The sequence below is a fragment of the Giraffa tippelskirchi genome, chromosome 4, assembly GCF_054371585.1.
Source record: "Giraffa tippelskirchi isolate mGirTip1 chromosome 4, T2T-mGirTip1v1.2.pri, whole genome shotgun sequence".
NCBI lineage: Eukaryota > Metazoa > Chordata > Mammalia > Artiodactyla > Giraffidae > Giraffa > Giraffa tippelskirchi.
The window spans coordinates 91,507,020-91,521,021 of NC_137278.1; the positions used below are offsets into that span (position 1 = coordinate 91,507,020).

The 14,002-nt window shown below is 38.4% G+C and overlaps 2 protein-coding genes across 7 annotated transcripts in view; one reads left to right on the top strand and one right to left on the bottom strand.

The window, feature by feature from the left end:
* M1AP (meiosis 1 associated protein) overlaps window positions 1-14,002 on the bottom strand; it is an 87,552-nt gene that overhangs the window by 57,806 nt on the left and 15,744 nt on the right. For all 3 annotated transcript variants that reach the window (XM_081595849.1, XM_081595848.1, XM_081595847.1), the window contains exon 3: window positions 273-458. In XM_081595849.1, coding sequence (XP_081451975.1) covers window positions 273-458 — 186 coding nt within the window. The remainder of the gene's footprint in view (window positions 1-272; window positions 459-14,002) is intronic.
* SEMA4F (ssemaphorin 4F) overlaps window positions 1-14,002 on the top strand; it is a 58,130-nt gene that overhangs the window by 715 nt on the left and 43,413 nt on the right. The gene's annotated exons all lie outside the window — the stretch shown is intronic.

Below are 14,002 nucleotides of genomic sequence, written 5' to 3' on the forward strand. Positions count from 1 at the left end.
TTAAACATATGCAATTTCCTTTTGTGCTTAGACATTTTGATTGGTGAATAAGCATGTGGATGAAAGCATAATTATTTTTAAACTCATTTGTTTGATGCCTGATATTACAGAGACTGAATGTATTTTAACTAACTCACACACCCGATGGAGTACCTAGTCATGACCTTCAATGTGAATGAAACAGAGAACAATAGAAGGATGGCAAATAATGAAGGATTTAGATGGACTTAAATGGGAAGAAGGCTTAGTGTCCTAAGGCCAGCATCTCTTACCTCCAGGGAACTGTAGGTCAGAGCTGCACCTGTGCTCACATGTCTGCTGTACTGTTTGAACTGCTGGAGCCCATCCTTTATTGCCAGCTGCAGGGAAATGCTTTGTGGTCTGAAACAACCTTCTCTTTGCAGTATGCGGAGTTCTGAGATGCAGGCCTGCAGCCTAGCAAAGTTCCCTTTCACTTGCTGCAAAGAAAAATGAATCAAGGGTGAAAATCTTTAATGAACCAGGTTATAGATTAATTGGAAGTCTAATTTATTATCAATTATTCCTTAAGAGTACTTTTCCCTTCCTGAAAATCCATTTATTTGACCAAGACCTACGGAATGCATATTCCATTCTCGGCACTGCACTAAAACCTTCCTCAGACCAAAGGAAGGAAAATTTGCAGCCAAAAGGCATTGATTATGTCGAGTTACTAGAAACAGAAAATGTGTTTTAACTCATTCCTCACCCAACAGAAGGTACAGTTGTGACTTCTCAGTTTTATTGCAAATTGGAGGCCTAGTAGTGTCACTCTTAAATTGTGTCACTCTTCATTTCTCAGTCAGTCTAGGAACTGGGAGGCACTCTATTCAAGAGTGATATTTTACCAGAAATGAGGATTTTGATGTAGTTGATCATTTAAAACTGATAGTTAAGTCGCTCAGTCATGTCTGACTCTTTGTGACCTCATGGACTGCAGCACGCCAGGCCTCCCTGTTCATCACCAACTCCCGGAGTTTACTCAAACTCATGTCCATTGAGTCGGTGATGCCATACAACCATTTCATCCTCTGTCGTCCCTTTCTCCTCCTGCCTTCAATCCTTCCCAGCATCAGGGTCTTTTCCAATGAGTCAGCTCTTTGCATCAGGTGGCCAAAGTATTGGAGTTTCAGCTTCAGCATCAGTTCTTCCAATGAATATTCAGGACTGATTTCCTTTAGGAAGGACTGGTTGGATCTCGTTGCAGTCCAAGGGACTCTCAAGAGTCTTCTCCAACACCACAGTTCAAAAGCATCAATTCTTCGGTGCTCAGCTTTCTTTATAGTCCAACTCTCACATCCGTACATGACTACTGGAAAAACTATAGCCTTAACTGGACGGACCTTTGTTGGCAAAGTAATGTCTCTGCTTTTTAATATGGTGTCTAGGTTGGTCATAACTTTTCTTCCAAGGAGTAAGCATCTTTTAATTTCATGGCTGCAGTCACCATCTGCAGTGATTTTGGAGCCCAGAAAAATAAAGTCAGCCACTGTTTCCACTGTTTCCCTATCTATTTGCCATGAAGTGATGGGACCATTTGCCATGGTCTTTGTCTTCTGAATGTTGAGCTTTAAGTCAAGTTTTTCACTCTTCTCTTTCATTTTCTTCAAGAGGCTCTTTAGTTCTTCTTCACTTTCTGCCATAAAGGTGGTGTCATCCGCATATCTGAGGTTATTGATATTTCTCCCGGCAATCTTGATTCCAGCTTGTGCTTCTGCCAGCCCAGTTTCTCATGATGTACTCTGCATATAAGTTAAATAAGCAGGGTGACAATATACAGCCTTGACTTACTCCTTTTCCTGTTTGGAACCAGTCTGTTGTTCCAAGTCCAGTTCTAACTGTTGCTTCCTGACCTGCATACAGATTTCACAAGAGGCAGGTCAGGCGCTCTGGTATTCCCATCTCTTTCAGAATTTTCCAGAGTTTATTGTAATCCACAGTCAAAGGCTTTGGCATAGTCAATAAAGCAGAAATAGATGTTTTTCTGAAACTCTCTTGCTTTTTCGATGATCCAGTGGATGTTGGCAATTTGATCTCTGGTTCCTCTGCCTTTTCTAAAACCAGCTTGAACATCTGGAAGTTCACGGTTCACGTATTGTTGAAGCCTGGCTTGGAGAATTTTGAACATTGTGCGGTAGTTTTGAGTATACTTTGGCATTGCCTTTCCTAGGGATTGGAATGAAAACTTACCTTTTCCAATAAGGTCCTACCTAATAAGCCCCTCAGGGTCACTTCAGTAAAGAAAAGACACTTGGCTTAGTCTGCAATCAGGTCAAGGAGTCAACATGTAAATCTGACTGTCCTCACTCTCCTTCACAAAAACTTGTTCTCAGGAAGTAGTTTAATCTAATATGATTCTAGATCAATGTTACATCTCCTAAGAATATATATATTTTGAATAAATGTGGAATTAGAATTTGTGACACTATTTGAAGGAATGCTGAGCATCAACAGCAGGTGGGGGTGGGGTGGGGAGAAATTATATTTGTGATGAAGAAACTTTCCTGACCAAAGAGCAGAATTGAGCAATGTTTGCAAACGCACATAAAATTCATGAGCATGTTACTTTGCTTACTTGCTCCTCTTCATGAATCTCTGGGGAAAACACAAGAAATAGGATATAATTTTTACACAAAGAGAACTTGTAATCTAGATAGGAAGATAAGAAACCTACTCAAGAAAGAAATGAGAATAAATGAGGCCAGTAGCCTTTAAGTATTTCTTTTCATGTACTCCCTAAAAGAATATGAAAAATGATATACTCTATCATATATTATGTTGACATCTAGATTTTAAAATTCTAAGTGTAAGTAGTTGTTAAGGATATATAACTTCCAGTATATTTAAATATCAATATTTTAAAATAAAACTATAATACCACTCTTTAAAATATAATCTAATTATGTTTATTAATCTAAATATTAATATCACAGGAATTTGATACTCTCATTTTTCAATTTTAAAAGTACACGAGCAAGCTCTTTTTTCAACAGAAGGAAATTAATATTATTCATTTTTTCCTTGAATTCATATTTCCATTTCAATTTCCCATAGTTTTATCATAATGTAATAGAACTTTCTGGTTAGCAGTCTTTTATTGATTATCTTATCATATTTCTCTGCATCAAAAATATGTGTCATCAGATTTTAAAATTTCCTACGACCATAGGCTCTAAGGAGTTATCTAGATTGAACTATTTTAAAAATTATTGTTCATATAAATTGATCAAAACAACATATATATTATTTATTTTGATAATTATTGACATTAAGCATAAAATTTAATTAGAAATATATCTCAATGGTGAGCACATTGGGTTCTTTTTTTAATTAGCTAAGGTATGTGTGAATAAACAAATTATTGATTAAATGGCACAACATTCAGTATTAATCCTATTCCTATTTTCTAGGAGGTTTCTAGTGCTGAGAAACCTCATCCTGATAAATACAGATGCCAAACAAACTGTCAAATTCATTCTGAATTATATGCCAAAAATTACATATGGATATACTATTAAAAATTATTTTAATGATCTATTAGCTGCTACTCAACTTAGTCTTCCTTCAATTTTGTTAAAATTGGAAATTACCTGGTTGCAAAAGATTTTTAACCCAATCATTAAGTCATTTTTTTTCTTAGACTGATGTCAATATTTTGAATTATTCCTTTGTTTGGTGCCCCCGGAAGTTTTAAATTCAATTCATCACAGTAAAGTTTATAGTGGGTGAAAGATAAGTTCCTTTCACCTCATCCTTTTTTATTTTGTGTCTTCTTTGTGAAGTGGAAGACAAGTAATTGTTAAAGGGATGGTAGGAATGAAGAAGGAGCATGACACCCTCATCATAGGCATAATTATAGAAGTTTTAGAAAAGAATACAGTAGAAACAGAAGATCTATATAACAATTCTTGAAAATTATATATTCCTATGCCCTAGGAGCTCTTATAGCCCTAGTTGTATGTGTATCACAGTTGGAAGAGACTTATAGACTATTGATACTTTAGAAATTTAGAAAAAGATTTGTTGGAAAGGGGGTGAGATTGAGCTTAGAATTTAAAGGAAAAGGTTGTAAAAAGAATACAGTATTTTAGGTGTATATGTGTGCGTTTGTTGGGGGGCTGGTAGAGAGGCTGAAAGTTCAATATAAGCATCTATGGAGGTTGAAAGTGAATGTAATGTGCCAGAGAGAAAGAAGGAATATGCCTGATAAGAGTAGAGGGTGCTTGTTGAAGAGTAGTGGACAGTTTATGAATAAAGAAGCACTAGTCTTGGTTCAAGTTTTAAATCCAAATGCAACTTGAGTTCCTAACCTCTTTCTTCTTCTTATTGGCTATGAGTCCTTAAGCTAAAATTTCTTCAACCAGAAGATGAGGACAATATAAATACTTATCTTAAAGAATATTAAATGACTTAATTCATGGCACACAGTATGTACTCAGTGTTAACTGTTTATTATTTTTTATCATGATGATCAAACTCTAAAAACACTTAAGACATTGCTGATTAAACAGAAGGGGTTTGTATTAATGGGCCTATTCTACAACTGATAAAAATAAGTGAAGAATATATAGTGTCTATGTAAATGACATAGGTCCATTCACTCATCCATTAAAAAAAAACATTTATTATTATATGCTTACGATGTGCATGCGTGCCTGCATGCTAAGCCGCTTCAGTCATGTCTGACTCTTTGCGACTTTATGGACTGTAGCCTGCCAGGCTCCTCTGTCCATGGGATTCTCCAGGCAAGAACACAGGAGTGGGTTGTCATGCTCTCCTCTGGGAGATCTTCCCAACGCAGGAATTGCACTAGCATCTTTTATGTCTCCTGCATTGGTAGGCGAGTTCTTTACCACTAGCACCACCCGGGAAGCCCACTTATGATGTACTGCTGCTGCTGCTGCTAAGTCGCTTCAGTCGTGTCCGACTCTGTGTGACCCCATAGACGGCAGCCCACCAGGCCCCGCCGTCCCTGGGATTCTCCAGGCAAGAATACTGGAGTGGGTTGCCATTTCCTTCTCCAGCGCATGCAAGGGAAAAGTGAAAGTGAAGTCGCTCAGTCGTGTCCAACTCTTAGCGACCCCATGGACTATAGCCTACGAGGCTCCTCCGTCCATGGGATTTTCCAGGCAAGAGTACTGGAGTGGGGTGCCATTGCCTTCTCTACTACGTACCTTAAAAAAAACATAATTTCCACTCACTACTAACTTTACAACAAGTGAGATAAATAGCCTCAGAATACAAATGGATAAGAGCCACACAAGAATGAAATTTTTCTGAAGTATACTGACCAGTTATTGTCTGTCTATCTCACTAGAATATAAGCTCAATATAATAATATATTAAAGGAGGAATCTGAGCTCTCTCTTCATTGCCATGTCTGCAGGGCCTAGAACAGTACCTGGAACACAGTTGTATTAAACAAATTATTTTTGAATAAATGGTAAAGGGATGCATATATAAAAAATCTCAGGGAGAGGAAAATACAAGTTAAAAATATAGGAATTCTATACTTTGAAACTTTTTCGATGTATCTAAAATTACTCAATAATGAGAAATTTATTGAAAAAATAAACCAGGAAAATAGTAGGAAAAAAAGGATACTATCTTATGGTAGGGAAGGTCTTTGGAAACATGACAAAAAAGGTATGAAACCACAAAGGGAAAAATGAGAAGATCTGACCATATAAAAGTTAAATTTTTCTGTTAAGTAAAAGAGAATACAAGTAAGGTTAAAGATAAAAAACAAACTAGGTTAGTATTTGCAACGTATATAATCACCATGACATTAATCTTCTTAATATGTAAAAAAAGCACTTACAGATAAACTAGATATCTGAAACACATTCTTCTACCAGCTAACAATATATATACTAGATAAAATACAAACATCTTTTTTAAAACTTTTAATTTTGTATTGGGGTATAGCAGATTAACAATGTTGTGCTAGTTTCAGGTGAATAGAGAAGGTATACATATACATGTATCCATTCTTCCCTAAACTCCCCTCCCTTCCAGGCTGCCACACAAGGTTAAGCAGAGTTCTGTGTGCTATACAGTACGTCCTTGTTGGTTATCCATTTTAAATATAGCAGTGTGTATATGTACATCCCAAATTCTGTAACTATCCCTTCCCCCCATCATCCCCCTGGCAACCATAAGTTCGTTCTGAGTCTGTGAGTTTGCTTCTATTTCATAAGTTCATTTGTATCATTTCTTTACAGATTCCACATATAAGGGATGTCATATGATATTTTTCCTTCTCTGACTTACTTTACTCAGTATGACAAATCTCTGTGCACTGTGCTTAGTTGCTCAGTCGTGTCCGACTCTTTGAAGCCCCATGGATTGGAGCCCGCCAGGCTCCTCTGTCCATGGGGATTCTCCAGGCAAGACTACTAGAGTGGGTTGCCATGCCCTCCTCCAGGGGATCTTCCCAACTCAGGGATCGAACCCAGGTCTCCCACACTGCAGGCGGATTCTTTACCATCTGAGCCACCAGGGAAGCCCAAGAATACTGGAGAGGGTAGCCTATCCCTTCTCCAGGGGATCTTCCTGACCCAGGAATCAAACTGGGGTTTCCTGCATTGCAGGCAGATTCTTTACCAACTGAGCTACCAGGGAAGCCCATGACAAATCTCTAGGTCCATCCATATTGCTGTAAATGGCATTATTTCATTCTTTTAAATGGCCGAGTAATATTCCATTGCATATATGTACCACATCTTCCTTATCCATTTATACTGATGGACACTTAGTTTGCTCCCATGTCTTGGCTACTGTAAACAGTGCTGCAATGAACACTGGGGTGCATGCATCCTTTCAGATCATGTTTTTCTCTGGATACATGCCCAGGAGTGGGATTGCTGGGTTATATGGTAGCTCTATTTTTAGTTTTTTAAGGAACCTCTGTACTGTTCTCCATAATGGCTGTATCACTTTACATTCCTACTAACAGTGTAGGAGGCTTCCCTTTTCTTCACACATCCTCCAGCATTTATTGTTTGTGAATATTTTGATGATAGCCATTCTGGCTGGTATGAGGTCATAGCTCATAGTTTTGATTTGCATTTCTCTAATAATTAGTGACACTGAGCATCTTTTCATTTGCCTCTTGGCCATCTGTATGTCTTCTTTGGAGAAATGTCTATTTAGAAAATACAAGTATCTTTTAAATGCATAGTTGAATTCATAAGAAATTAAGGGAAATCCCCAAGTACCAAAGGGGGTCAACAGGAAACTACAGTGTTAGATAGGTATAAAAGCCTTGACTTTATTTGCTCATCTTGGGAACCAACGGCTTTGTGTTGAAAGGGAAAAGGAGATAAGGCATTAGGCCCTTGTAAAGAAGAGTTGGAGCTGCCATCCTGGCTCAAAAAGTTATGACCATTCAAAAGGTTATTTTCTCAGTGAAAAGGTGGGCTAGAAAGAATCCACTCACTGGTCAAAGGAGATGACAATAAAACTTGTTGACTTATGTGCGCTCTGAGTAGAAATGAGAAAGAAATCACTGCTAAAACCTAGAAACTACATACATTCCTTTATGTCAGTTTAGGATTTGTCTTTATCTACAGGGTCTAGGAAACCCTAAGTTTAAAACATAACTTAAAGTGGTCCTGGCGTGATAGCACCTCAGGGCACCTGACTGAAGCAAACACAAATCCTTTCTAGACATACATACACCATAAACTTAAGGCCTCACAGAATTTTCACACATTAAGATCAGTTTAAGATAAACTCATAATCCAAAATTACAAAATCAGTTAGAAAATAAACATTACAAGTGAGAGTCCACATAAACAACAAAGAGGAGAATTAGAATACCATTTCAGACATTGGAAATATCAAATATATTTCAGTACCTTTAAGATGTTTAAAGAAGAGGGATTATTCAAAGCCATGAATACAGAATTTAAAAATTATCAAAAATGACCCAAAAGATTTGAAAATTACCAGAGTAACTGTACACTGAAGTAAAGGGAATAATCAGACCTTTCAGTATCTACTGGATACTGGCTATGAATGGACACTATTTCCAGAGGTCCTGAACATTATTGTTGCCCCCAATCAGAGCAGGGGCTTATGGCAGTCAAGTGATCAATGAAATTTTATATTGGGTCTGATGAGTCCCCAAATGCATCCTATGGCTATTTCTTCAGTTTTAGAAAGTATAAATGGAATAGGCATGCCTGACAGCTGGCAGAATCCCCACATTGGTTCTCTGACCTGTGGAGTGAAGGCAACTATGGTGGGCAAGGCCAAGTGGAAGTCTCTAGAGCTGCCTCTACTTAGGAAAACAATAAGTGCAATACTGAATTCCTGGAGGAATTGTAGAAATTAGTGTACCACCAAGGACTTGAAAGATGCTGAGTTGGTGATTTCTATCACATCGCCATTCAACTTGGCCTATATGGCCTGTGCAGAAGACAGATGAGTCTTGGAGAATGATAGTGTATTATCATAAACTTACTTAGGTGGTAACTCCAACAGCAGTTGCTGTATTAGATGCAGTTTCATTGCTTGAGCAAATTAACACATCTCTTGGTACCTGGTATACAGCTATTGATCTGGTAAGTGCCTTTTCTCCACTCTTGTCTATAAGGTCCCACAGGAGCAGTCTGCTTTCAGCTGCCAAGACCAGCAATACACCTCCTTCACTATCCTACCTAATGAGTGTATCAATTCTCCAGCCTTATGTCATAATTTAGTTCACAGGAATTTTGACTGCCATTCCCTTCCACAAGTTATCACACTGGCCCATATTAATGACATGCTGAGTGGACCTAGTGAGCAAGAAGTAGCACCTATTCTAACTTATTGGTAAGACATTTGTAAGCCAGTATGTAGGAAATAAATTCGGCTAAAATTCAGGGGACTTCTACTTCAGTGAAAGTTTTAGTTATCCATTGGTATGGGCATGTCGCAATGTCCAATCAAAGGTGATGAATCAATTTGTTGTTTTTGGAGTAGAAGAGAGGATCTAGAGGTCAAACTGCTTTTAAAACAGATGGTTGACATCTTTCTACTTTTAGTTCCACCTACATTCTTACTTTCAAAAGTATTTGATTTCGCTAGTTTGCCTTTTTGAGAAATTGGTGGTTTAAACTGCTTTCTTCCTTGGGTTTCCCACTACTGGCTTAAGATTTAGCTCTCTTGGGACTGCTAAGTCAATTATCACTTTTCACTTGTATTACAGTTTCCAAAATTTTGTTGCAATTTTTCTCTTCTCATTCAACAAACATTCAAAGGTTACAAAAGTACATGTAGAAAAAGTCACCTTCCTACTCTTATTTTTCAGCTAACCAGTAGTTTCCTGCAGGCAATCAGTATTATTAGCTTATTTGGTATCTTTCCAGAGATATTTCTTTACATAAAAGGAAATATAAATGGGCTTCCCTGGTGGCTCAGACAGTAAAGAATCTGTCCACAATGCAGGAGACCTGGGTTGGATCCCTGGGTCAGGAAGATCCCCTGGAGAAGGGAATGGCAACCGACCCCAATATTCTCACCTGGAGAATTAGATGGACAGAGGAGCCTGGCAGGCTACAGTTCATGAGGTTGCAGAGTTGGACACAACTGAGTGACTATCACTTTCACTTTTCATCTTTCTTCTTACCAAAACAAAAGAGATTATGACACTCTTTTGAATATTTTGTTACACAGTATATTTGGGTAATCATTACATTCAATAGATAAAAAGTATCTTAATTTTTATGGCTAAATAGGATTCCATTAATAGATGGACCATAACTCTATTTAACCAATTCTCTATTAATTGACAGTAGGTTATTTCCAATCTTTTGCTATTCTAAACAATTCTAAAATGAATAATCTAAAACCATTTTGCACATATGAAAACATATATGTAGGATAAGTTTCTAAAAGCAGACTTGCTAGGTTAAAGGGTATGTAAATTGTGATGCTGTCACCAAATTGCCCACTATAGCAACTGTGTTAAAATATATACCCATAAATGGTATACAAGGGTGCCTGTTTCTTTAAATCCTCAAAAACATTGTCATTTGACTTAAAAAAATCTTTACCAATCAGATAGGTGAAAAATAATAGCATCTCAAAGTAGTTTTAACTTGTACTTCTTTTATGAGTGAGACTGAACATATTCAATATTTCAAGGTCATGTGTATTTCCTTTTCTGAAAACTGTACATATCATATCTCATTTCCTATTAGATTATTGGCCATTATTTTTATTGATTTTAAGGAAACCTTTATGCAGTTATGTAAATTAACCCTTTGTGATACAGAAGCAAATATTTTTCCTCATATGGTCTTTAGATTTTACACCTAGTATTTTTTTGGCCACGTGTATATTTTCTATTTTTACTCAGGTGAATTTATTAATCTTTTACTTTTGGAATTTTGGGTTTCGTGTTATGGTTAGAAAGGCCTTTCTTACTCTTACATTTCCCCCCAGGCACTGCATGCTGTCAACTTGTTGCCTCTCAGCTCAAAATTCATCTTTCAGTGTACCTTGGCAATAAGAGAATTCTGCTTTAAGCCTTTCTCCTTCCCAGTAATCACGATGTTAAGTTTTCTGAGTAGAGTGTACTAGAGGGACACTGCAGCAGGAAGGTACGTTTCTGCTAAAACCAATGGGGTATGAAGCCACCTTGTAGTGTTCCACTCAAATGCCCAGAACTTATAGGCCCTTGATGTTATGGACTGAATGTTTGTGTCCCCTTAAAATTCATGTATTGAAGCCCTAACTCCCAATGTGATGAGAGGCAAAGCTTCTGGGACATAATCAGATTTTGATGAGGTCATGAGTGGGGCCTCCATGATAGGATTAGTGTCTTGTAACAAGAGGAATAGACACTAGAGCTCTCTTTATGTACAATACATGCATTAAGGAAAGTCCACGTGAGCACATAGCAAGAAGGCCTCTGTCCGCAAGATGGAAGAGGGCTTTCACCAGAGCCTGATCATGTTGGCACCCTGATCTTGGCCTTCCAGTCAGTCACAACTTGAGCTAAGACATTAGGAACTTCTTAGCCCTAGCCTGATCACCTGTCAGCTGTTCACTTAGCCTGGACACTGCATGCTTCAGGCCTCTTGCCTGCACTGATGCCTGACTCCCTTTGCTCACCTGTCATTCCTCTCAGAGGTTTGTCTCTGGAGGTCCTCCTAATGCTGCTGTTCTTTGCAACACGGATCCTGCTTACTCCAGGCCTCCTGCCCACATTGGCACTAAACTCTCTGCACGCTTGTGCACTGGCCTCTGTGCCTATACCTGAAGGGTTCCTGTTTTCCCAGGAGCCATGGACCAGCACTAGCTTGAGCAAACCAGTGAACTTCTTTGTATCCAGTGAGCTACATTCTCCGACTGGCTCTAAACCCCAGCCTTGGGAAAAGGGTCCCCTTTTCAAGCTTGTCCTTCTTTGAGATCTCTCCCTCAGCCTGCAAGCATGCATGCATAGTTGAATAGGTTAAACTATGTTAAAATATTCTATATAAATTTTCCTTTTTTAAATTACTGTGGTTTCTATCTCCTGATTGAACCCAAAATGATACAATCTGTTCTAGTACTTACACATTTTCAATTTTTACATTTAAATCTTTGATCATCTGGAATTTATATAGGTACAAGTTGTAAGTAGAAATAGTTGGAAAAGACCCTGATACTGGGAAAGATTGAAGGCGGGAGGAGAAGGGGACGACAGAGGATGAGATAGTTGGATGGCATCACCGACTCAATGAACATGAGTTTGAGTAAGCTCTGAGAGTTGGTGATGGACAGGGAAGCCTGGAGTGCTGTGGTCCATGGGGTCGCAAAGAGCCGGACACGACCGAGTGACTTAACTGTGAGTATGAATCTAACTTAATTTTTCTCTGCGACTACCTAGTTTGTTGAGTACTTTCTCCAACTAATGTTAAATAGCATCTTTATTATACACTAAATCCCGCCATGTATTTGGGTCTATTTCTAGAGTTTAAATTATATTCTATTGCTTTGTTTTTTCAATTTCTAGTGTCACACTGTTTGAATACCTGTTTAATATTTGAGAGAAAGAATCTCTAGCTATTCTTGTTTTTTGTTTCTAATTTTAACTTTATTATCAAATATTCTGCTAGAAATTTTACTGGAAATTGCATTGGATTTACAGATTCATTTAGAGATAACTGACATCCTTCTGGTCTGAGTCCTCCCAAGAACTAAGGACTTTTTGTTTGTTCAAGTCTTCTTTTGTGTCTCTCAATAGCATTTCAATTCATATAAATTTTGCACATTTATTATTATTTTCATTCATAAGCATTTATTTGATCACTTTGGTTATTACGATGAGAACTTTTCTGCCATTTTAACTTCTAGTTGGTTGTTCTGGAACAACAACCAGAATACAAAGGGTACTTTTGTTGTTGTTCAGTTGCTCTGTCATGTCTCTTTGTGACTGCATGGACTGCAGCACACCAGGCTTCCCTGTCCCTCACTATCTCTCGGAGTTTGCTCAAACTCATGTCCATTGAGTCAGTGATGCTATCTAACCATCTCATCCTCTCCCACCCACTTCTCCTTCTGCCCTCAATCTTTCACAGCATCAGGGTCTTTTCCAATGAGTCAGTTCTTTGCATCAGGTGGCCAAACTGTTGGAGCTTCAGTTTCAGTATCAGTCCTTCTAATTAATATTCAGAGTTGATTTTCTTTAGGATTGATTGGCTCGACCACTTTGCTATTGAGAGAGTCAATCCCTAGGCAGGTTGATAAGAAGTCCAGGGTCCCCAAGGAGGAGAAAGGGGTCTGGGGCTCTCAAGGAAGAGATAGGGGTCTGGAATTCTCAAGGGGAGGAAAAGACATTTTTTTCCCTCTACATTCCTTAGTCTTAGTCACATAAAGCTTTTTTTTTTTTCTTTAAGCTTGGAACTGATGATTACACAACAAGCAACTCAGTTTAAACTCTGTACTAAGGATTATATAACAAAAATGTATCCTGCTTGAGGACAGTTCCTCCTTCTTGAAAACCTTCTGACTAATCCTGTTATAATCACAATGCAGATAATCACGATGGTGTGATCACTCACCTAGAGCCAGACATCCTAGAATGTGAAGTCAAGTGGGCCTTAGGAAGCATCACTACGAACAAAACTAGTGGAGGTGATGGAATTCCAGTTGAGCTATTTCAAATCCTAAAAGATGATGCTGTGAAAGTGCTGCACTCAATATTCCAGCAAATTTAGAAAAGGCAGCAGTGGCCACAGGACTGGAAAAGGTCAGTTTTCATCCCAATCCCAAAGAAAGGCAATGCCAAAGAATGCTCAAACTACCACACAATTGCACTCATCTCACATGCTAGTGAAGTAATGCTCAAAATTCTCCAAGCCAAGCTTCAACAATACATGAACCGTGAACTTCCAGATATTCAAGCTGGTTTTAGAAAAGGCAGAGGAACCAGAGATCAAATGGCCAACATCCGTTGGATCGTGGAAAAAGCAAGAGAGTACCAGAAAAACATCTATTTCTGCTTTATTGACTATGCCAAAGCCTTTGACTGTGTGGATCACCAAAAACTGTGGAAAATTATGAAGGTCAGAATGCCTGCAGGTCAGGAAGCAACAGTTAGAACTGGACATGGAACAACAGACTGGTTCCAAATAGGAAAAGGAGTACGTCAAGGCTGTATATTGTCACCCTGCTTATGTAACTTATATGCAGGGTACATCATGAGAAACGCTGGGCTGGCAGAAGCACAAGCTGGAATCAAGATTGCCGGGAGAAATATCAATAACCTCAGATATGCAGATGACACCACCCTTATGGCAGAAAGTGAAGAAGAACTAAAGAGCCTCTCAACGAAAGTGAAAGAGAAGAGTGAAAAAGTTGGCTTAAAGCTCAACATTCAGAAAACTAAGATCATGGCAAATGGTCCCATCACTCCATGGGAAATAGATGGGGAAACAGTGCAAACAGTGACAGACTTTATTTTTTTGGGCTCCAAAATCACTGCAGATGGTGATTGCAGCCATGAAAT